This window comes from Calypte anna, chromosome 5A (assembly GCF_003957555.1).
Source record: "Calypte anna isolate BGI_N300 chromosome 5A, bCalAnn1_v1.p, whole genome shotgun sequence".
Lineage (NCBI taxonomy): Eukaryota > Metazoa > Chordata > Aves > Apodiformes > Trochilidae > Calypte > Calypte anna.
Window position 1 is genome coordinate 36,192,874 of NC_044251.1, and position 23,692 is coordinate 36,216,565.

The 23,692-nt window shown below is 40.9% G+C and overlaps 1 protein-coding gene across 2 annotated transcripts in view; it reads right to left on the reverse strand.

Moving 5' to 3' along the window:
• The window catches only part of MTHFD1 (methylenetetrahydrofolate dehydrogenase, cyclohydrolase and formyltetrahydrofolate synthetase 1), a 39,844-nt gene that overhangs the window by 5,960 nt on the left and 10,192 nt on the right, over nt 1-23,692 (reverse strand). For both annotated transcript variants that reach the window (XM_030452297.1, XM_030452296.1), the window contains 20 exons: nt 23,330-23,466; nt 23,123-23,223; nt 22,648-22,784; nt 21,155-21,266; nt 16,572-16,699; nt 15,883-15,980; nt 14,991-15,164; nt 14,345-14,481; nt 14,008-14,054; nt 11,676-11,783; nt 11,506-11,580; nt 9,658-9,760; nt 8,410-8,486; nt 7,346-7,486; nt 4,399-4,467; nt 3,771-3,882; nt 3,440-3,579; nt 2,970-3,011; nt 1,859-1,959; nt 766-943 (listed from right to left, as the gene is read on the reverse strand). In XM_030452297.1, coding sequence (XP_030308157.1) covers nt 766-943; nt 1,859-1,959; nt 2,970-3,011; nt 3,440-3,579; nt 3,771-3,882; nt 4,399-4,467; nt 7,346-7,486; nt 8,410-8,486; nt 9,658-9,760; nt 11,506-11,580; nt 11,676-11,783; nt 14,008-14,054; nt 14,345-14,481; nt 14,991-15,164; nt 15,883-15,980; nt 16,572-16,699; nt 21,155-21,266; nt 22,648-22,784; nt 23,123-23,223; nt 23,330-23,466 — 2,217 coding nt within the window. The remainder of the gene's footprint in view (nt 1-765; nt 944-1,858; nt 1,960-2,969; nt 3,012-3,439; nt 3,580-3,770; nt 3,883-4,398; nt 4,468-7,345; nt 7,487-8,409; nt 8,487-9,657; nt 9,761-11,505; nt 11,581-11,675; nt 11,784-14,007; nt 14,055-14,344; nt 14,482-14,990; nt 15,165-15,882; nt 15,981-16,571; nt 16,700-21,154; nt 21,267-22,647; nt 22,785-23,122; nt 23,224-23,329; nt 23,467-23,692) is intronic.

Sequence of the window (23,692 nt, forward strand, 5' to 3'; positions counted from 1 at the left end):
ACAAAAAGAAACACAGCAATACTTCTTATAAGCTGTGCTTACATGTTAGTTACCCCCTCTGCAAAGGAGGCCTCTATCTTTTCTCAAGTCTAAGTCAAAATGCAGAAAAAAATAAACTGAGAGAATACAGATTGATAGTTAAATAAAAGAGGTTAAAGGAGAAAAATTAAAAGCCTCTGTTAAGGAGCTAAAACAGTTACAGTGACACAGCTCAGTATATCATTAGGTTCTTGAATAGGTGCTTCCCTATAAAAGAGGATTCAGGCCATAATCTGGAACAATAAATTCATTACCAAGTACTCTGTCAAATTTGCTTAATGTGCAAAGTCATCAGAAATACACATGCTTATATGCACTCTTCCACCAGAGCTGTAGTATGACTCCATAAGCCTTACTTGCAGACAAAAAGTAAGGTAAGAGGCTTGGTCAGACTTGTTTCAGTCCATGCTCTGACAGGAATGCAGGTCTCAAGTCCAAGAACTAAACTTCCCCCTAACCCTGGACCATGGCTGCCATGGCAGAAACCTGGTTTGTCATTGCCAGCAGATCCTTAGTAGCATTTTTCAGTGTCAAAATCAGGCAGTATTTCAATGGGTAGGCAAAACAAGAACTGCCTAACCAGGTCTTTGCGACTGATAGAATAAATGTTACGTTCCAAAACCAAATTTCCTCCCAATTTCTCAGAGCAGCCCTTCAGACAGCTACTGAAACCGACTGCTCTGCACCTTATAAGCAGAATACCTCTGTAACACTTCAAGTTCTTACCTCCACATCATAGAGGAACCTGAAGTTGCTGGGTGTCTGAGATGCTCTCTGAACAGCTTGGGCCAGCGCAAGGGCTCCCTTACCTCCCTCTGCCCAGTGAGTGCACTCCACAGCATCGAATGCTCCTGCTTCCTTTGCCAGTTGTACTACAAGGTCCAGTTCAGCCTTTGTATCAGTCCTGTAAGGAGAAAAAAATTGTACCAGAATGCACACACAGTAAATTAACTGGATGCTCTAATCATTTTTCACTCTTGTTGATAACATCCAAAAGCTGCCCAAAGAAATCACAGAATCCTGCCAGCAGGAAGCTGCTGAGGGGCTCTCCACTACAGCCTTCTCCACCTTGGTGAAAGAAGCAAGAAACAGCAACAGGTAGTTCTGGAAACCCATGACTGCTGACAGAGTAGTGTTCCAGACTTCCTGGGGCATCTGTTCTGTACTGGTGCAACTCCTGTTTTCAGAAGCAAACTCAAAAAGATCTTGGTACTGCTAATTTAGAGATGCTAGAGTCTGCTTATATCATGGCCACACAACAAGCTACAAAACATAATTTCTCTAAACCATCTAATATCCCTTTACTTCAGATGAACAATCCTTAGCTAGCCACTCTGCTTCAGCTGGCATCAGCTCTTACACACCAGTTCAAAGCCCTTCTGCCAGCACAAAACCACACACAGATTTTATTTCCTGTGCAGCACAGTGTGCAGAGTTCAAAATGCTTCTTAGTGAGGCATAATTATTCCATACAGCAGACCACACAACATGGTCAACAGCACAGGCACCTCACCATCTGTTAGGAGTTTAGATTCCACATGATCACAGACACCTTTTGTCCACAGTACTCTGGCCAGTAAGGGTATAAGTGGTGACAGATAATAGTCACTGATAATAAAATCCTAAGCTAATTTAATAACCTAAGGTATGCATTTGAAATTACTAAGCAATGCTCACCTATTTATTCAACATCTTCTGACAATGCAAAAAGCTTCAAACTATAGTGATTGTACTGAAAACATGAGTTTGTGTTAAACATAGCATATAAGGTGTCAAGATTTTATTCCCATGTATCACTTCCACATCCCAGCTCACTTACTTGAAAGCATTGACAGCCACTACTACTGGGACACCAAACATCTGTGCATTTTGGATTTGCTTGTTTAGGTTACTACAGCCTTCTGACAACAGTTGAAGATTCTGTAGAGAAGAAAGCAAGAAGAAAGCACACTTTATCAGGGACAGTGAAACTTGTGTTCCATATCTGCTGTGCCTACAACTAATGATAAATATGACAAAATGGGAATGGAACCACAAAGATAAATCCCCAGTGCTACTTTCTGAAGAGTCCAGACCAGTACATGCTTGTGGACTGAAGATAGGAAAAGGAATGACTGCTTCTAATAATTACTGATTTCAGCTGCCAAGCCAAGGTAAGAGTAATGCTTTTTATCTTTTTTCTTTTCTTTCTTTTTTTTTTTTATGTTACTCTTCGGAAGTTAATACTCATTCTCATTAACTCCCCACAGTAAAGCCTCATTTTCCACTCTGACACTCTTACGTATTTAGTACCACAGGCAGTAAATTTCATGCTACTATTCTGAAGTCTGTAGCAACAACTTTCGTTTTACACATATTTACATCCTGCAGCATCAGAGACTACTCATGGAAATCCTGATTTCCATTTGCTATGCAAAGAAGAATCCATACAGAAGCTCCAGAGCAAGAAAGCTGTAGCCATCGAAAGAGAACCAGACCAATTATCCAAGTGTACACAATCATTCAAGGTATAAGGACAGAAGCTGAGATTTTAGTTCACTTTCCTCCCTGTTTGCAACCAGAAGCTGCTGCTGCTAAGAAGAGCATAATTAGGAGGCACTCTGAATATTTTCAGAGACAATATTTCTGCCAAGCAATTACTCCATGCTGAGAGGGTCAGGGGACACAGAGCAGATATTACTATGAAATATTGAGTGTGCAGACATTTGCATGAGCTCAAGAGAAATTAAAAGGCTCTGAATACTTGCTAGGTCAAGTACAACAAATGCTTGAGAGAGCAGAGCCAAAGTAACATCATTAAGAAAAAACCCCACAAACATTACAGCTTGTGTAAGGCAGCATTTCCCTGGCAGATAAAAAAATGCACTGCATGACAGTATCATGTCATGACCACAGCTAGTTGGTGAACTGTTGCAACAGCTAAAGGTTACCTCTTCCATGTATTCCTTTGGTAAAGGTACCCCCGCAGTGACCTAGGACAAAAAAGGGAAAAGAGAAAGAAGATGGAACTCTGCAAGATTTTTATACATGACAGTAATTCATGTTTGATTCTTATTACACAGTGTCAAGAATCTACTCCAGGCTGAGTCTTTTTCCTAGCAAAAAAATTACAAGGAAAAAATAAATGCCCCCAAGCTGTGCTCACAAGTGGATGACTGCGGTAACATCACAAATGCCCCAGAATGCAAGCACTTCATTAAGACAATCAGACAAGCAGCAGTTTTTATTGTCTGTAACATGTTCCAATGAAGCAGCTTACAAGCAACAGGGACATAGGGATTCCTTTTACAACTGCAAGCTCGAAGACAAACTAAAAGCAGATCAAACCCTACAGGGCTTTAAGTGACTGGGTCAGAACAACAGCCCATCAGGCCTATAGAAAATCTTGCTTAGTACTTACTGCAGGGCCTCCTCCATGCATTTTCAGAGCTCGGACAGTAGCAACCAACACCACCACATGAGGTCGAAGACCAGAATAGCGGCACTTAATATTGAAGAATTTCTCCATGCCTATATCTGCACCAAATCCTGCTTCTGTAACTAGAGAAGGAATTGACAAAGAAGCTTGTGAGAGGTTGCTGGGTGGAAAAAGTCATGCTCTGATTATATAAATCAGAAGGCTCTTCCAAGACAAAAAAACAAAGACAAGTTGTGATTAAAAAAAAGGCAGATCCCTCTTGACAAAACAAGCAAAAAGCAAGGAAGCAAACAAAAAAACCCCACATACTTACCAACAAAGCCATCTTTACCCACAAGCTTCAGCGCTATTTTGTCTGCCAACACTGAAGAATTTCCATGTGCAATATTGGCAAAAGGTCCAGCATGAACAAACACTGGTGTTCCCTAGAAAAGGGAGAGGGGGATGTGGGAGAGGGAGAAAATCAGAGTAAAATTTAGCAAATCTGTAGCATTTCAGGAGCTAAGTACTACAGTAGCTGACAGTAAAGAAATACGCTTTAAGAAGACATCTTAAAGCCTTCTGATCAAACATTTGTTATCAGTAATAAGGACCACAGGGCAAACAGGATTATAATAATCTGCACAAGTGGAGTTATTAATCCTCTTAGGAAAAGGATGGCTAAATCCCAGCAAGTGCATGCACAACATTTAGATTCCCAAAACAGTTCCTGGCATTAAAGACAAGAGAACAGAGCCACAGCAAAGTTTACTGCATTTCCTCACTTACACCACACACCAGTGGCAGACCTGGAAAGAAACAAGCCCTTTCCCCTCAACCTTAGGCAGCAAACCACAGTAAACCTCTAAGCTGAGTAAAGCCTGTGCTGATTGTGATGAATGAAGTAAACTGGTTGCTTCTGGGCTCCGAGAATGCACATATAGCAAATCATCTCTGCTCACCTCTAATGTCTGCATGAGGTTTGGTTTTATAGCATCTTTCATCAAGACAGCCAGAGCACCAGTCACTCCCTAAAAGAAAAAAGGGCAATTAGTTTCCAAATGGACCGAGACCTTGAGATAATTCCTATCCAGTGCTTTAGTCCTGGTGAGCTTCCTGGACCAGAACCAGCATTTGCTCTATACATAACTCACTCTACTCAGGGTGTGGCAGAATAATGACCTTCACAACCTTGTAAGAGGAGCTGTGATTTCTGCTGGGGGTAGCCTGTTGGTTGTGACCTTGCAGACTGTACTGAAGGCATGAAGAATAATTGCTGCTTCAGTGCTACAACAAGGATGGTAAACAATAGCACAGAGAGAGAGTAACTCTTAGGTACGTATGGTTTAATGCAGCCCACCAAGTGGCACAAAGCAAGGAGTTTTTCACAATAGTTGTCAGACATGTTGAAATACTGGACCATGTTCATCACCCTGGTGTCTCAACTTCAGAATTACTGTCTGTCTTTTGCTGGATCTAAACATACTCAGAAGTTTAAAGTCAGGCACATGTCAATGTTCTTGGCTTTTGCAGGCAGATTTGTCGTGGACTTTTTTTCCCCCCTCTCATTTCAGCAATTAGGCTCTACATATTGACCTTAAAATGTCATAACAAGCTGCTGCATCCTGGCCAAGTCTCCTGTGCAGAAATAACTGTTAAAGTGAACCTCTGTGCTTGTGAGAAAGACCAGGCTGACATTATGAAAGGCAGACCCTGTTTCCTCTGAGGTGCAGCAAGATACCCTCCTGCAATTCTGCTTCCTGCAAAGTGAAAGCTTGGGATTTCATCTGCTTTGGGAAGAGACACTGAAGGTCTGATCATCCTTGTGAATGACACAGGCCACTAGAAACCAAACTGGCTTCTACCAAGCACCGGCAAAAGTAACTAGAATTGCTATCATGAGTAGTGAGCCAAATGTTCCCAGCAATTATTAAAACCTTGAATCATGATTTCTTTTTTTTCCCCTTTTAATTTCAGTTAGATTGCAGCACTCAATTATACGAAAGATTTTTTTTTCCCCAAGACATTCACTGCTTTGCTTCACTAATTTCAATCTTGCCACATGAAGGCTTATTTAACATTTAATGGATAAGCTCTAAACTTCTGTCATCTCCAGAATAATGAAAACTAGAGAGAAAGATTTCCATGACGACATTTCAGGCCTGTGTCACTCAGTGGCATGTGCAAAACATCCCATCTCTTAAAACCTGTAGCCAGTTTTTGATTCCACATATCTTCCCAGTTTCTCTGAGCTTGCTGGGAGCACACTCATGACACTGGTTACACCACAGTAGGACACAGACATCTTATTGTGCCAGTCTGGTCTCTGCAATCACCACATTTCTGCCTGCATGAGTAGTATGTAACACAGCCCTAACAGTGTTGAAATGGACAGAATTGAACAATTTGTTTAGAAAAGAAAGGAAAATAAAAGACAAAAGAAAAAAAGGTAAAAAAAATAAATAAATTAGACTTTTATCACTTGGATTCCACATAAAATTCAGTGCAACTCCCTACCAAGCACCATCTGCCCCCAGTGATGATGGACAGCAGAAGAGTCTCTTTTCCAGAACAGTTAAACTCGGGTACATAAGGTTAAACCAGCATCATGCTAGCAGTAGGAATTAAAATGTCAAAGCTGCCTACAGAACTCTGGCACGTGCCTTCCCTCATTTTCAACAAATGCCTCACATAAAAACATTTACAAATAAATGGTTCCCAGTCTAGCCCCTTCTCCTGCAAGGCCAGAGTGAGGCCATATTGCTGACCTACTGCTTGTTAGGTTTTTCCTGGGAAGAAGTAAAGCAAACAAAACGACCTGCCAAAACCAGAAAACAAACAAGCACAAAACAAAACATCAAAAGCCCTAGTGCTGTGCCCACCTTGCTGGAAACACAGGTCAGGATACCCACCCTGTGGATTCTTCTGTCTCACTGAAAAAGTTAATTTTGAAAATTCACAACTAACCCCACATCACATGATTTTGTAATACTCTTGTCTTTTGCAAAGCAGACTGTGAAAAATCTGCTACACAGGACAGCAGTAAGCACCAATATCACATCTCTATTGAGTAATGGAATGGTCCTGAGCCTCTTATCTGCCTTGAGGCCAAGTGATAGGGTAGAGTTGACATCCAGGTCTCAATTCCCCTTTCCTTCTCAAAACAGGGTTGCCATCTTCAAAGCATTTATTGGAGTAATGTCTGGGGCACAGGCTATTCCCCTGAAGCCATGCAGATGGACCATTTAGGGGAGTGCTAGCTGACATGCTTCACAAGAATGCCAAGATCTGCAAGACAGTGCTGCAGCCTGCAACTGCTCTTTGGGACTGTTTTACACACCAGTAACAGCCATCAGTGTCAGTGCTACTATATTCAGCATTTAATGCCCTGGAAATAAGGAATGTGTGTCCCTCAGCAAAGGCTTGCACTTTTAGCAAAGTGTTTGGCTTTTATAACATTTGGTCTCCCAGAATAAAATATTTTACCACCTGTAATTAAATTCACAGAGGGTTTTGTTCTGGCTCAGTGTTTGCCTCACTCCAGGAAGACTGAGAAACAGGATTGCCAGCATGATGCTCTTCCAAGCTCTTCTGAGTTGCAAATATGCTTATTATCTGGACACCACCATGTATTTCCCCGTTAATACTATGGTGATAGCTGCAACTTAGGACACATACATCACAACAGATCCTTTTTCCCTGCCCAGATCACATGGACACACAGGCTCCCTAGGCAAGGTGCTAACCACACTGAAATAAAAAATCTTAATGAACTCAAGGGGCTAAGATTTCATCTTTGGTCTTCTGTAAGTTTTTTCTGTACAGAACTGTCTCTACGCTTTTCAATCTAAGGATTTTCAGAAGAAATAGGAAAAAAAATGGCATTTAAGAACTGAGTCACTGTCTTACAAGGTCATCTGCTGTAACTGGTTGTCCTTTCTTGCTGGAAGCCACCACCATTCTGCCCAGTCTCTTTTTCATATCATCCAAGCCATCAGAAAGTGCTAGAACTGCCATGATTTCACTGCTCACAGTGATGTCAAACTGAGCCTGCAAGAGAGGAATAAAGAATATGAACTCATTAAGATCCCCTAGCAGTAATGCTTACTTCCATTTAATTCTTGAAAAAAGGCCAATCATCATCATCAGTACCAAAAAATTGAAAAACCCAACAGACATACCATACCAAAGTATTACTCTCAGAACATACTTATGTGGTCATTTTAAGCTGGGTATTTTTTTTCAAAATTAAGTAAAAGATTCTTGCATTTCTACTACATGACACTCTCTTGGCACATCCATTAGTGATTCATGTACAGATGCTTAACACTAACAAATTATATTTTTGAAGACTAAGCTTACTCACTCATCTGACTATTACTTAACAGTTCAGTAAATGACAAAAAAAATTATCAGAATCTATAGGAAATGAAGGGTAAAATTCATGTGATGTTACACAGACACCTCTATTGAAGCAAAGCACCCTAGGGACATTTCAAATCAATAGAAAGAGGCTTTTCTGAGAACAATTAATTTGAACTATTAATCTGAGAGTTACTTAAGGGATGAGAGGAATCACAGCCCAGGTTGCCTAATTTACTCTATTGATTATATAATGAATCTAGACAACAAGCTCAGATACTGTGTCTAGTTCTGGCCAGATCCATCCCACCCAAAGCAGCTGCAGTGGTAAAAATTTGCTATTGCTATGCATCAAATTTACAGAGGGCATTTGTGTACCCAGTCACCCCAGTCTGGGAAACCAGCATTCAGGAAAGACACATAGACAATAAAATAGACAATAAAACACCACACTGGCAGCAAATCTAACAGCTTTGCTGAAGGGACTTTCTGCTTTATCTTTATTCATGTACTGGGGTAAGAGGTAGAAATACCTGGAGTTACAGAAAGTTGTTTTAGGACCACATTTTTCAAAGTACTCTTTGGAACAGGTGAGAAAAGGGAACAATTACCATTCGTGAGAAGCCTTTTTCTGTTAGAGACTGCCCAATAGTGATTTTCCTAAGGAACCTGTCATTTGTATCCAGTACTGCAAGAAATACAAAGATGAGAAGTCACATTGCAAGTTGTAAGTGACATCTGTGACCTATTAGAACACTCTGCTAGATCACTTATGAAGAAAACAGCAGTTTGAGATAACATCCTCTCCTAAAGAATGGCAAATGCTGCTCAATGGGATTCTTTCACAAAACTGAACTACAGCAAAAAAGCCCACAGCCCCATGCAGACCCTGCACTGCATCCAGAGGGTTTCTACTTCCCTCTGTGTATATTAACCACAAGTTCAAAGCCTCCTTGAAAAGCAGAGCTGCTAGTATAATCCAAATTGCTTTTTCACTATCATTAGTCAATGTGAAATCAGGAAATTATTACAGCCCAAAAGAAATAAAATTATCATTTTATGGGTGAAGTGATAAAATGGTCAGTTTCTACCATTTAGTGAGAGCACTTTTACACAGCCCCATTAACTCAAATTACCTTGGAAACACAAACTATCAAGTACCAGCTTAGATTTGCTGTTTCTTACTATCTGCTTGAAAAAATTCTAAGTATTTTATAAAATATTTCACATGAGGCAGATTACTATAGCTCCATTACAGGTTATGAAGCGAAGTTTGGAGAACACATTTAACACTTTTTTTAATAAAATGAAGAAAAAGCAATTCTCTTGGGGTCTAAATCAGAAAAATAGTGTCCATATTTGAAATTTCTTTTGCTAGTGAAATATTAAATCTGCCAGACGGGAGATTGATCTTGCTTTTAGGTACCTACAAAAACCTTTTCAATTTCTGGCCTTTATTTGATGTTTGTCCCCATCAGAGCAAGTGGGCAGATTAAATCATGGTTTAATCCTGGAGCAGAACCCTCTCCTCACTCAGCACTTTCTCAGTCATGTGAAAAGGCTGTTGGCTCCAGACACCAAACTCAACTCCCTCAGAGACTGACAAATCCAGAAACACAAATTTGGCAATAATTAGTAAGTCTGCTCCAAATTCACAAGGATTAAGATTCAAGCCACTGTGTCAGACCCTTTAGGAATGGGATCCCAGCTGCAGGCATCAATCCCACCAAACACCCAGGAGAGGCCAGCCCTGCACTCTTTCCTGTATTCCAATGAAACACATTTCCTGCTGCACTTGCAAATCTTTCTTTTGACACATTTTATTCCTTAATAATTAATTTATTTAATGGGTTTTTTACCTCTTTGCCATGTTATGGTGCTAGGGTCAATGTCCAGTCTCACAAATAAGTTTACTTCTTCCTTCGTCAAAGCCATAGGATCAGTTTTGTTTATGCCCAGTTTCTATGGAAGGAAAGGACATATAAAATAAAAAAAAAAGGTATAAGGAAAAGATTCACAGAAACGAACCTTTCACTGAAGAAATGAGACTTTGGCAGCAGCATCTGCATATTCACAAATAAGGAAGGGATGCCTTCTTAGTTGTTCTTCTTCTAGTGCACAGCAATGTAAAATGATCTGTACTGGTGTGCATCTGGGAGCACAGCTTGCTGCTGGCCAGCTAGCAAAGGGCAAGGCAGACAATAGAGCTCATTAGGGAAGGTTGTCACCAAGCTCTGTGCAAAGCAGCTACAGAAAGAGTAAGAGAGAGAAAGCTCTGCAGTTTCTTACATGCCTTGTTCTAATCATTAGCCCCCCATGCTTACATCCATTTCTCATTATTCTGCTTAGGGTCACTGCACACAGCCATACGTATGTAAAGACACTGCCTTCAGCACGCTGGTTAAGCAGCACAAAGGAGGAATTAAACAATTCAGTCACAAGGCTGTCAGCATCCCAGAAAGCTGATCCTGAACATGCTGAGAAAATGGGCAGTTTGCCAAGTTGCTTAATTGAGAGAAGAATTATCTCAAGAAGCCTGATACAAGTGCAAACTTAGGAATGAGGAAAGCGATGTAAAAAGGAGTGAACTTTCCATTAACTAGGCAGCAAAGTTGTATTTTTCTCCTGATGAAAGGCAGGGAAGAAGAAAGTCTGTTCTCTTCCTCTACAAGCACATAATTTAGAAAACAAATTAAAAAAAAATAGTCTTGTTTTCCTGGACCATTAGCATCCCATTCACACCTCAACATGTAATAACCAGTAGAGCAGTTAGGGTAGAGTTCCTTCAACAGTCCATCAGGAAAACCAAGCAACATGCCATGACTTCTTTGCTCAGCATTGGAAGCAAACCACACATTCTCTAATGGTTGAGACATTATAGCCAGCTAAAAAATAGTTTTAGCTTCTCAAGTAGTCTGATTATTGCTCCTCACATCCAAATGGGCAACTGATCCAGCCTGAATACTGTACAAACCCTTTTGCTCTTGGAATGAATTTAGCAGGCTTCAGGCTGCCCTCCTAGCCAGAAGTTCCAAGCCCAGTGCAAAATTACTCTTCTGTTAATCCCCATTTTTTTTTTTCAGAGGCCAAGGACATGTGCTAGTTCACATTAATTTCCAAGGATCAGAGGAGCTGTCATCCACTCAGGGACTGCCATGCAATGACAGGGCTACTCATCTAACTGAGAATTTATTTGGGTAGAAGAGAAGCAGGGAATTAGGGGCCAGCTGTTTTCTCCATTTTCCATGTCTGTTCAATTTGGATAAGGCAAAGAAATCTCTATGTTCTCTTTTTGCCGAGTCTTATGAATTGCCTTTTTTTTTTTTTTTTTTGTGTTGCATTATCTATGTAGCTGTCATATGGGAACTATTAATCTCTAATTGTCACTAAGTGTAAGGTACCGAGATCTGTTCTGGTCCTTTCTTAAATGGCATTAAGGATACTGAATTGACACTATTAATAAGGGGTTGTAATCCTTTTGCCTCTTCCAACTGTATTATTCATACAGCATACAATAAAGACTGTTAAATCAATGCTTTTTGCCTTTGGGGATGCATCTCAGCTTTTTGTGCTGAACTTCTGAATACTTTATGTAAAAGAATAAACACGAGCAGAATGACTTACAAGACAATATGAGGTTTTCTGTATCCTATATCTGCCTACATAAAGGATTAATAAGTGGAACAGAACCAGAATTCATTGCTTACCTCTAGTCTTCGGATCTGGATGTCTGAGAACTTCCTAACACCATTAACAGAGGGCACCAAACGGTTGTAGAGAGCCTTGAAGAATGAAACAGGTAGTTAGTTAGAACTGCTGGGACACCCAAAACACCTTGGCCAAAGTGGGATGGGTACATCTTAAGAAAGGATGGTACCTGGTCAGTCTGAGTTAGCTCATGGAACATACGTGCATCGATAGCAGCAGCGACCAGGTTGTTGGCTGCAGTGATAGCATGGATGTCACCTGTGAGATGGAGGTTAAACTAGAAGACATAAAACATATCAGTTACCTCAGCTGCAGTTTTCATTTATTTCAATTCATCATAGACAGATGGAGAGAGAAGTATTAATAGCAATGTTAAAGTGGATGAGGGTGGAGGGGGAGAGATTGCTCAGTGCACTAAGTGGAAGAGAGGAAAGAATTTCTCTAAAAGAGAAAAATGCCTCCCCCACATTTATGTCATTTTACAAACTTCCAGAATGAAGCTTCCAAACAGTTTTTTGTTGTTGTTGTTGGGTTGCCTTTTTTTTTTTTTTTTTAATGAGAACAGTTCTCACAGTCTCCTTGACACCTCATAAAGTCATGGTATAGCACATCTGCATTGCTCCTCCCTCACCTTCCTTCTGACTCAACTCTCATGATTTGCACAAGAAGTTTCACACATTCACCAGGCTGAAGCTGCTGCTGCTTCCATAAAGGTATCTGAGCTAAACTGAAACTAGGAACAGCAGTAAAGCTGTGGCTGCACAGAGCTCTGCACAAGCTAACCACTCAAACACAGAGTATAGTAGGCACAACTTGTAGACCCCATACTACACAGTGACACTGCTAGTAGTTTTCTTGGTTCTACCTCACTTAAAGATAATTTGAGTGGGTTTGTCTACATGAGCTATCTGGTTGCACTGTAGCTACACTGGCAAATGAGTTGGGATATACAGCTTATGTGACAAACTTGTGCTATGGCAGCAGAGTACAAGGTATGGTTGAAACAACAAAGCAAAGGAGGAAGATAAAAAGGGGACATTAGAAACAGTATGACAGAAGACCTTGTGATAGGATATTGTTGAAGCCTTGATATTGTGGTCTTAAAAAACAGATAGTGGTACTGGGCTTGTCTAGCAAGGTTTTGGTAGTGTGGCAGGGCAGGCTACAAGGGTGACTTCTGTGAGGAGCCACTAGAAGCTTCTCCCATCTCTGACAGCCACTGGCTCCAAGACAGACCTGTTTCTGGCCAAGGCTGAGCCATCAACAATGGTGGTAGCACCCCTGGGGTAATCTATTTAAGAGGGGGGAAAGGTTGCTGTGCAATGGCAACTATAGCCAGAGAGAGGAGTGAAAATATATGCAACAAGAAGCAATTATTATACCTTGGTTCTGCAGAGAGAACTCAAATTGTTCACTTGCTAATCTTTTTTTAGGATGAAAGCTGCACGTATGATGTATTAAGGCCATTCCTGTAACTAGTGGCTCCAGATACTTTGATTTTATGAGACATGCATAGATTAAAACACCCCCACAAAAACTATGTGTATTTATACCATGTGGGTCATCCTGAAAGGAAGTTCTTGAAGCCTGTTCAATTCCAAGAGTGGGGCTGTTTCCCACTGCTGCACACAGTCAAGTATTTTGGCTCATCTCATTAATACTCCCATACAGGAGAATATTATTTTCCCTGTCACATCTATCATTCACAAGTGTTCTCAGCACCTGAATAAATCAATATTCTGCCTCCTTAACATTTTTATCTTCTGTGGACTTGCTTCATCAATTGGAACAAACAGCCCTTTCGATAATCTCTACTCTTCTCCCTAGAATTGCCCTGTGTCAATCTATAGCATAGAAGACAAAAGTAGAATTACACAGGCAGTTACTCTGAGAGTTGAGACAAGCACAAAAGCACGTGCTACACGTGCCTTTCAATTCCCTGCCCCCAGACACAGGATTTTACTTGTTGCCAAGTCACGTCAGAAATATGCTGCAGTGCCAGCCCCCCACAGGCTGAGGTCTTTGGCATTTACTGATTCCCAGCTTCCCTTTTCCCATTTCATGTTAGTAATCTAAAACACAGTCCCACCAAAATAGCTCATAGAAAGAGCTGGTGACCGCTGCTGCTACTAAATATGCTTCCAAAACTTATTAAGTCATTATCACCTCCATTTCAGTGCTGGGAAATAGAGGCACAGGATGTACTTTGCTGAAAGGTATGCAGCTATTCAAGGCAGAGAGTGCAAGGGAACAGGATCTGGGAATTCTCAGTTCTATTAAGTTCCCTGACCATGCAGTTACCTTTGTAAATGGTTTCTTGTTGGCTTGGGTTTTTTTGTTTGTCTGTTTTGTTTTTCAGAAAAGCTTTGCTGAAATCAAGCACCCAGTTCTTGGGAGTGCTACACCAGGCCACAAACAAACATTTTTTAAGTTATCTGACTGCACTATCTCTTCAAGGTCTTTGAGCTATATGTGCAATGAGGCTTTGTATAAAGAATTACCTCGTCCATGGGTACAACTTGGCAATAGCCACCACCTGCAGCTCCACCTACAGAGAGACAAGAGTCAAATCACACAAATAAAGGTCTCTGTGGTATTACATTTATTGCCTTAATGGCTTTAAGAAGGAAGCTACTATCAAGGAGCCTGGTTTAAATACCAGCACAGCAGTTGAAGACATCACTGAAGAACTTACTCAAGGTTTTTCATTCTTGAAAGAAATCAAAATTATGTAAAACTGTAACCGTGATTTGGAATTATGTAGAACTGTGATGCCTCAGAAGATTTCTTAATGCAAACTTTCCCCGTTTACTCCAGCTGCAACACAGCAGCTCATACCTTTTATCCCAAAGGTTGGCCCCTGAGAAGGCTGCCGAACACAAGCAAAGACATTTTGTTGAAGGTGTGCTCCTAAGGCTTGAACAAGACCAACGGTGGTGGTGCTCTTCCCCTCTCCCAGGGGAGTAGGAGTAATCCTACAGTGAAAAAGCAGAACAGACAATGAAGTGGGTGAGACTCAAAACATTTACTGGTATAAAACAGCCACCCACTGATTGTACTTAATGCCAACTCGAATTCTGGATTGCTTCAGGCTTCAGCTAATCTTCACCAGTTTGAAACTGGAATTAGATCGGCAAATTATCACATAATTGCCAAAGACTTTCCCTTGAAACATCTTGCTAGCTACTGTTGAAGGCAGGTCGCTAGACTTGAAGAGCTTTGACTATGATTCAGGCTGCCCTTCTGAACCTTGACCTGCAGAGTAAAACGATTCATCTCCAGGACAAAAATGTTACCCTAAATTCCCACTATTTACCACAAGAGATAAATCTATTTCCCAAACCACTAGATTTTCACAGTGTGATTTACTGAAACACAGAGCACCCCATACAGTCACATTACCAAAAGGTTATACAACAACTAAATAAAATTTCTTTTCACCTCAACATAATGCAAGTGATGCCTCAGCTAACGAAATACCTACCCAGTAACAACAACATATTTGCCATCTGGATGGTTCTTCAGACGTTTCAGAGCTGACAAGTGAACTTTGGCTTTAGTATGGCCATAGAGCTCCACCTCATCAGGGAACAAGCCAACTTCTTTTGCAACTTGATCAATGGGTTTGGGTATGCAAGACTGTGAGATTTCAATATCACTTAAAGAAAGAGAGAAAGGTCAATTTATAAGTCAGACTTCACTCAAATTCTCCAGTTCTGGACAGCATAAGCTACAAACCCCCAATCCATACTTTAAAAGGAAAGCTTAAAACTCTCCTGGTTAAATGAATCAATTTCACTGATACTGGCTACAGTACAAGAGTTCACCCTTAAAAACAACAACAAACAGAAACAAAACCCCCAACAAATTAAAAAAAAACCAAACAACACAACCCCCCCCCCCCAACAAAAAACTCCCCATACCTCTTCACCTCCAATCCAAGAATGCCTTTCTGTAGGCAATGTTACATGCTCCCTTATGGTAGTTTGTATATTTTTCAAGTGCTCCTTGGGAACTTGACACCAACAACTCCTATTTCAGGATGCTAGGTTTTTGCCATGTCAAACTGGATTTTTCCCAAAATACAACTATCTTGCTGCTTGCTGAATCAGCAACTATCTAGGTGACCTTAAGAGTCTGTAGATGTCCATGTTTATACCTTAATATTGTCAGGATGACCCAAGCCAGCACTGCAACATATGTTACAGCATCATAGCAGGTTATCTCTACTCCCTTAGCAAGGTCTCACAGTGCTTCCTCTCTGCTTCTCTCCAAACCAGCCATAGTCTGCATGCCCCATATAATGCAAAGCTTGGGAATAGGAGTGACTACTGTATTGCATGAACACTGACAGTGGCTTCATTTGAAAGCATTACCTTGGAACAGGAGTCTTTGGAGAAAGCTGGTTGTATTGGATGTTCCATTTTCCAGGCTGGAACTTCTCCACGAAACGCTGTGCACTCTCCACTGTGCTCTAAAATGTGTATGAAAATCCATGATAGCAACCACTACTGGGTGAACCATGCTGGCTCACAAATGCACTCAGAAAGATTGTCCCTTTCCACCTGTCTCAGGTTGGGACTAACACAGTGTTCTGACTAAAGCATTCACTAAAATTCAGGATTATATTATGCTCACAATTATCTTGAAAAAAACCCACCACCATATCTATCCATCCATCTATCCTCCCAGTGCATTGGATTCTTTCAGTTGTTCTGTGCCAGAAAGGTTTCTTAAGCAAAGCAGGAAAGAGAGGGAGATGGCTTAATATTGTTATTCTTCTTTTTATCAAATCACCTTACAGATAGTTTTAGAACTGCAGCCAGAGCTTTGTAAGACAAGCCTGTTTCTCACTAACTCTCTGTCCCAATGCTTCCTTAAGGCCCATCTTCCTCCTTAGTTAACTGAATCCAAATTGCTTGGACTAGAAACTGGAAATCCTAATCAGACCACTGTAATAGTAAGAAGAAAGAACCAGTTGCTCTGGCAGTGTGCTGATGGTCAGCAGCAACATACCCCAAAGGCAACAGGAGATAAAGGAGATGTTCAGCAGATGCCCACATACCTGCATTAACATGGCCACAGTCATAGGCCCAACACCACCAGGAACTGGCGTGATGTAGGAAGCTTTTTCCTTTGCTGCACTGTATGCCACATCTCCTACAACTCTTTTTCCACTGGCCTTTGTGGCGTCTGGAGATTTAAGGAAAAAGTATGTCAAACATCATGTTTCACCAAGCTGAAGTCAGTCCCTCTGTTGGAGTAAACAAAACAAAAGCTGTGCACTTAGGAAGATGTAAAGAGAGAGAAAAAGTTAGAACAACATGACATTAGAAGATGAAGCTGTTGTCATTCTTCTTCACTCAGAGTGCAAACAGCTCATGCAACACATCTCCCCATTAAGTATCATTAGAAAGATATCCCTTCCCTAGAGGAAATTGTTTTTGAATAGCAATTGAAAACAATTGCTGTTGTTTTCTCAACAGCACGTGGACCAAGAAGCAGCCTGAACATGACTTCAAAACAAATGCAGGAGGATCTAAGGACAGATCAAATCTCATGTCTGTGCAATAATAAAACACAAACGGGCCATACCATAGAGATATCACCTGAACCATCCCGCTTGCAGGTCCTGTTGTAATGTTCTGATGGATTAGTATGGCTGCCAATTTGAAGGATTGGCATTCTAAACATTCTAACCAATGGTCTAGAAGAAGAGTGAGAAGAAATGTATTTGACTTGTTCCAAAAGTCCAGGTATACATTTGCTCTGTTCCATTTTGGAGGTAATCTAGGCCTTAGTATTGGATAAAATCACCTGACTTTACAGAACCTGAAGACAGAAAGTAATGATCTTTTCAGTTACTAATTGCCATTCTAAACATAACCAGTAAACACTGCAGTTCACAGAGGTAAGAGTCTTGATCAAAGCTACCAGGTAGCTTAAGAGAGCTCCAGTAGAATAATCTCCTTTGAGTCCACCAGAAAGTTGCTATATGCTGCTACACTGCATGACCTGACAATTCCGAATCAGATATAGCACTTCTTCTTTCCAGTAGTGATATTTAAGCTTGCTCATGAGGAGAGCAAAAGATAAAATGCATTAGTAAACTAACACAGTCATCTGAAGAGCTTTCTGATTATAGACAGAGCGTATCAAAAAGAAGCAAATGTAAGTGGCAAATCCACAGATATGAGGATGCTAGGGAATTTTTCAGCAGTGTGAAAAACCTGAAGATAGATTTAGTGCTCTTAAACTGAAATTTTGCATTGCATACAATAAGTGTATGTTTAAACAGTGCAGAATCAATAACTTTTACATACATTTGGTGAGAGGGAGAAGTAGAAGGGAAACCAAACACCCGAGCAGCTGATGATAAAACTGCAGAGGGAACAAAAGCAGCTCCTGCCAACGCAATTTTTAACTGCGTTGTTATTGGCAATTAGCAGCTTGGATGTTTTGTGTTTGTGTTTAAGCAACACTTCTTTTCCCTAAAGTTCAGAGCTTGAACAACATCACAGTTGTTTCTACAGCCTCTCTCAGCTTTGCTGCCTGAACTGCAGACCAATCTGGCCTCTAAGCCCAGAGCTCAGTTTAATTAAGGTTGCAAAAGGCAAATAACATAATCTTATTTTCTTCCAAGGATCCCAAGCAGGCTTACCAGCCACCCTGGCCAGGAAGACTCCCTGCCTAAGAACGAAGAAAACAAGAGATGAATTAGCCTCTCCAAACACAAACAGCCTTATCTGCTACTCAACACAGTGAAGAGCACAAGCCAAAAAAACCCTCCAGGCTCTCTCCATGCATCTGCACCAAGCACTGCTGCACACAACTTTGGAGCTATTAAATTACCTTTAAAATATTATTTTGAAGGAGAGCTCACTTATAGTACTTTCTACCTCTTTCCAATATTTCACTTTCTCAATACTCATCATCTCATAAAAAAAAGAACAAATTACAGAGAGTATCAGTGACACTATAATAATTCCCAGTGGTTCTTTGGTCCAGTAGGCTCTCTAGCCAGATGGAACACGAGAGAGAGCATCCAAGGACTTTGAGGTCAAAGAAGTGAAGGACATGCCTGCACATATGGAATGAACAGGGATGATGATCTCCATCTATCTCCAGAGACAACTGCATGAGAGAAACCCTGAGTCCAGCTTCTGAACTAGAACTAATTCACAGTCCTACTTTCACCAGACAAGGGCTGGGAATACCCACATGACTCCCAACCAACTTGTGCCAATATACATGCAATTGTAACATGCTTCTGGTGCATTTATGATTTCAAACACACAAGGTCATACATGACACTTCTCTATGAAGCAAGCATGAAGCCATGTGATTGCAAGTCTGCTTCCTTTTCTGTGTACCACTGGGAAAAGTGTCCCCTGAGGGATTCAACATAATCTGATTTTATATGCTTGTGATACCAGTTTGATTCCCTGTACATGAAGACACAAAGGGCTTTCTATATTTTTCTGGCTCCTCTGGTGTTTGAAGAGCATGGCACCAAGATCCAGAGAGGCTGATCCTGCTTTGCTGCTCAAGGTTCCCCTTTGCTATTGGATTTTGCAGCCCTAGCTGGAGAAGAACTTTGAACAGGGTTGCTTCCTCCATAAGGATGTGGAGAGGGACACTCCAGACACCATGCCATCTCTAGGAATATCCTCTGCCAGCACTGGTCTCCCTTGCTGTAGAAGAGCAGTTTTTACAGTTCTAGAATAAGGCATTAAAAATATTTGCTGTACTAGCCCTGCAACTTCAGAAGTAGTGAAGACAGGCAGATACAACCCAGTCTGGAAAGGGAATAAGATAACACTTGTTTGCTGTAAGAGAGGTTTCAGAAGGTCCTCTCTCTCTTTGCCTGGAAGAAATTCTGTTCAGCTGTGGTATACATGTACACTAAGCCAGATGTGCTTAACCTGCCTATTCTAGCCTCAAAACTGGTGATCTTGGGAGTTCCAGTGTCCATTCAGAAGCACAACACTGCATTTGCATGGTGCCTCATGGCTACAGCTTTTTTTAACTTCAACTTGCCAGGCCTGCATGAAGTCCTGATATGTAAAATCATATTGGGATCTGCCTGTATAGGACACCTGGATTTGCAAATCACATCTGCACCTAGAAGGTACCCAGCTGGGTGCCCTTACAGCTACAGTAAGGTATTTGACCACTAGGCTAGTTCTTCTGCAACATTCAAAGCACCATCAGAGCTAGCAGCAATATTCTGTCTGCACGGAGAAGCAGCTGAAGAACCTGGCAAGCTACCTGCCATTCTTTCTGGAGCGCTGCAATTCCCACAGTTTTGGCACCAATTTCCCAGATTAATCTGAAAATTTTTCGCAACCTATCTGAAAGAAAGAAGGAGGCAAAAAAACCTCAGCAGCTTCAGAAAAACACAGAAAAGTCTGTGGCATCCATCATTTTGAAGTCTAGAAACTTCCATGGCCCTTGACCAAGCCCTGAGGACTACATCTCACAACACCATGCAGCCATGTAGCTGGCTGGGCTGTACAAGAAGCTCAGATCTCAGTGCACTGCCCAAGGCAGACAAATTGCAGAGAAACATGGATGCGTCCTCAGGTATGGAGTTTACACCAAGCCCCCAAAAAAGGTCATACCATCATATGTATGAAAACACAATGGTAGTTTCATGTGCAATATGTTTGGGAGGGGGACTCCAAGACATTCTGCTTCATGTAAATCAGCAGTGACCCTGGGGGGGTTTGGCAAGTTGCCTAAGTTTGGGTAGCCTGGCACAAATGTCAAGCAACAAACAGCATCAGCAGGTAACTTTTTAATTCTAATTAGACAGAGGACTAATGTTTTTAAATGAAACTCGGTGACACCTTTGAGGAACAAGACTGCTGAACAGAAATTTCTTTACATTGCATTAAATAATGTCAACAAAGTGACTGATTAATTATGAAAACTACCTTTTAAAAGCTTTGTGGGTGTAGCATAGAGATAGCTGGATGGTGACTAATTTTCCATATCATTCAATATCTGTAATTTGGATTTAAAATGAGATGAAAACAGAAATTGCCAGACTGTCTGTTCCTCCTTTAAAGGGAAGGAGTAGCTAAGTGAAACTCTACCCTAAAATCCATTATGTTCAAGCACTTTATTCTATGCCAGAGCCACTGTCACCAATACACTTGCAGAACTTTGTTTCAAGAACACAGCTATTCAAGCCTAAGAAATTAATTTTGTGATTTAACAAATCTTTAAGACTTTAAGACTTTTTGCCACTTACATATTTCAAACAAAACAGCTTAATCAGATCTAACTGCAGAGTAATGAAAGCAACACTGCCTGCTCACAGGTGACCACAGCAGCAAGACTTCACTATGCAGTTGCAGCAGATTACATGGATATTGTAGTATTTCCTATGCCTCCTCCTCCATCAGCCTCATTAAAGACAGAAACAAAACTGACATTGATCTGCTTTAGGACAGTACTTCAGACCAACCTGTTTCTATTTGGGCATCTTCAGAGGTTGCCATCATTGCCTAAGGCCGATTTAAAACAGAAAGAACCTACATTGACTAGAAACACCAAGGAAACAGTATCTATGTACTTACTTAGCAACTGCATTTATATACAAATAAACACATCCTCACTCTTTATACATTAATCACCCACCTGGCACATGGTTAATTCCACAGTCTATTACGATTGCACCAGGTTTGATCCATTCACCTTTCACCATTTCAGCTTTACCAGCTGCAACCACCAGGATATCAGCCTTACCAACCTATAAAAAAAGCCAAATAAAAAAAAACCTCTGTATCACACAGGAAGCAGAAAAATGCAGGATCAGCTTCAATTGCAGTGAAACTCTGTGCTTACCCATTGCCATAGGAGGGATAGAAGGGCATTGTCAGCAGTTAAAGGTAGCTAAGCAGTTCCTTGGCAAGCACAAATTCCTGCAGCCAGAAATTATGCCTATTTTCACACTCCTACCCTGCACTGTTGCTAGTCACCACTTCACAGCCTCCTTTGAACTCCTCCATGATTCCCAAGTGGATCACACAGACTTCTTTTATATAAAATAAAAGTCTGCATATTCTCATCTTCCCCCTTTCAAATATCCCTGCATATTCAGCTGCTCTTTTCAATGTTAGAAATACACACAGAACTCATCAGACAGCAGCCAGGAACAACCCCTGCACAGAACTTCACTTATGGCAGCACTGCTTTGTGGTTTTTAAGTCTAGGACTGTGTAACATGCAATTCCAGGGAAAGCTGATTGCAAATCAGCACTAACATTCATTCAGACAGAAGTCAGTAAATTTCACAGAGCTGGTCACAAAGCTGGTGCTACATGCACTGACTAAAGCCCACTGTCTTCTACTGCAAGTAGAAGTTCTTCTACTGCATCACTTACGTTTGCTGAGAAAGCTGATAAAAGAAAAAATTCCAAGAGTTAATCTTCAAGGGAGATAAACTATTTTTAAGGTTTCATTAAGAATTAGCACTTCAATTGTTAATCAACCTAATGACAGTCTTACTGAACAACAAGTTAAGAGCATGAAGCATTGCAGTGTTCCTGATCTTCATTGTGAGTTACATTCAAATACACCTACTCTCCTTCCAGCTTTAATACTTCCCTACAGAGCCTGGCAGTGTTGATTGCTCTATGAAATCCAAGTAGGTGGCAGCACAGCAACACACTATTTCTGTCACTCTCACTGGTAAAGAGGAAAACAGTACCAACTCCTAGTCACAGAAAATAGACTGGGGGGAAAAAAAAGCTGGAAAAACCATATAGTCTAGCATTTCCCAGCCATTAAATCAAAAGACCACCTGACTTTTTTGGGAAAAAACAAGAACATATGCTGCCTTGCAGGCCACTACTTGAAGATTAGGAAGGGATGATTAAATTCAGCACTTGCCCAAAGAAAACAAGAGTAATAATTTCACTGTTATGATTCAAAGACCCAGCTTAAGGGCAAAATATACTGAGGATCCTATTCCATCAGAATTCTTTACACAACCATCCACTGAACAGAGCTGGGAAACTGAGAAAAACTTTTGGAAGACAACCCAGACCCAGAGATATGAGTAGCAATTCACTGAGTAGCCAAGTGCACCAGGCAGCACTTACAGCCTCATGCATCCCTCCTGTCCTTACCTCCTCAGCCAGGGTTGAGGTCTTGGAATGGCAAGTAGTCACTGTTGCATTATTCCAGAGCAGGAGGTCATGCATGGGAGCACCAACAATCTTACTGCGACCAATCACTACAGCCCTTTTCCCTGCAACCTGGATGCCTGCACCACAGAGAGTTCAAAGGAAGGAAAAATAGGTGGTTGTGCATTTCAGTACAAACTAACTCAAACTGCTCTGGAGTCTTATGGTCAGTATAAGTCTTGCTCTGGTGCTTCAGGACACTATTTTTCTTCTGGGTGGTGTGTGATAGGGAACTGGAATTGGAAAGGACGAAGGATCACTTTAAAAATAGCTTTTTTTTTTCCTATCTGAAAAGTTTGAGATGAAATGTGGCACAACAACAAAAGTTTCAGTGTGAAGCACAGCCTTGCAAAGTGCATAGTTTCTTTTCTTATTGAAGAATACAGAACTCATAAATAATGGATGCAAACCTCCTTACCTGTCTGCCTGATAAGTTCCATGCATCCTTTTGGAGTACAGGGAATAAAGCAGTCTCCAAGGTCCCCTCTAGACAGTTTCCCAGCATTGATGCTACTTAAGCTGCATTTTGAAAGAATAAAGGTAAGATCCCCAGATCACTGTTCAAAAGGAAAAAAAAACCCACAAAAACAAAACCCCTGCTTTCCAGGGGTGAAGTCAGTTTTACCCATCTATATCCTTCTCAGGTGCAACAGCATTGGTTATTTTTTCTGTATTGATAGGTTTATCAGAATCCAGTGGCAGCTGCACTATAAAGCCATGAACAGCAGGGTCTATATTCAAAGAGGCAATGCACTTGAGGACCTACAAGTAAAGACAAAAATGTAATGGCCAATAAAATATGACAGGTGCAAAGGAAAAAGCACAATCTTATCTGGATTAACAGACAAGAGTACAACTGACTCACATTTTGTATTAAAAAAAACAAAACCTGCTAAAGTCTCTACTTATTACATTATCATACTATAGTTTTCTTTAAAAAAAAAAAAATCTCAGTAGGTTCCAGGTTTTTTCTACAAGTTAATATCAG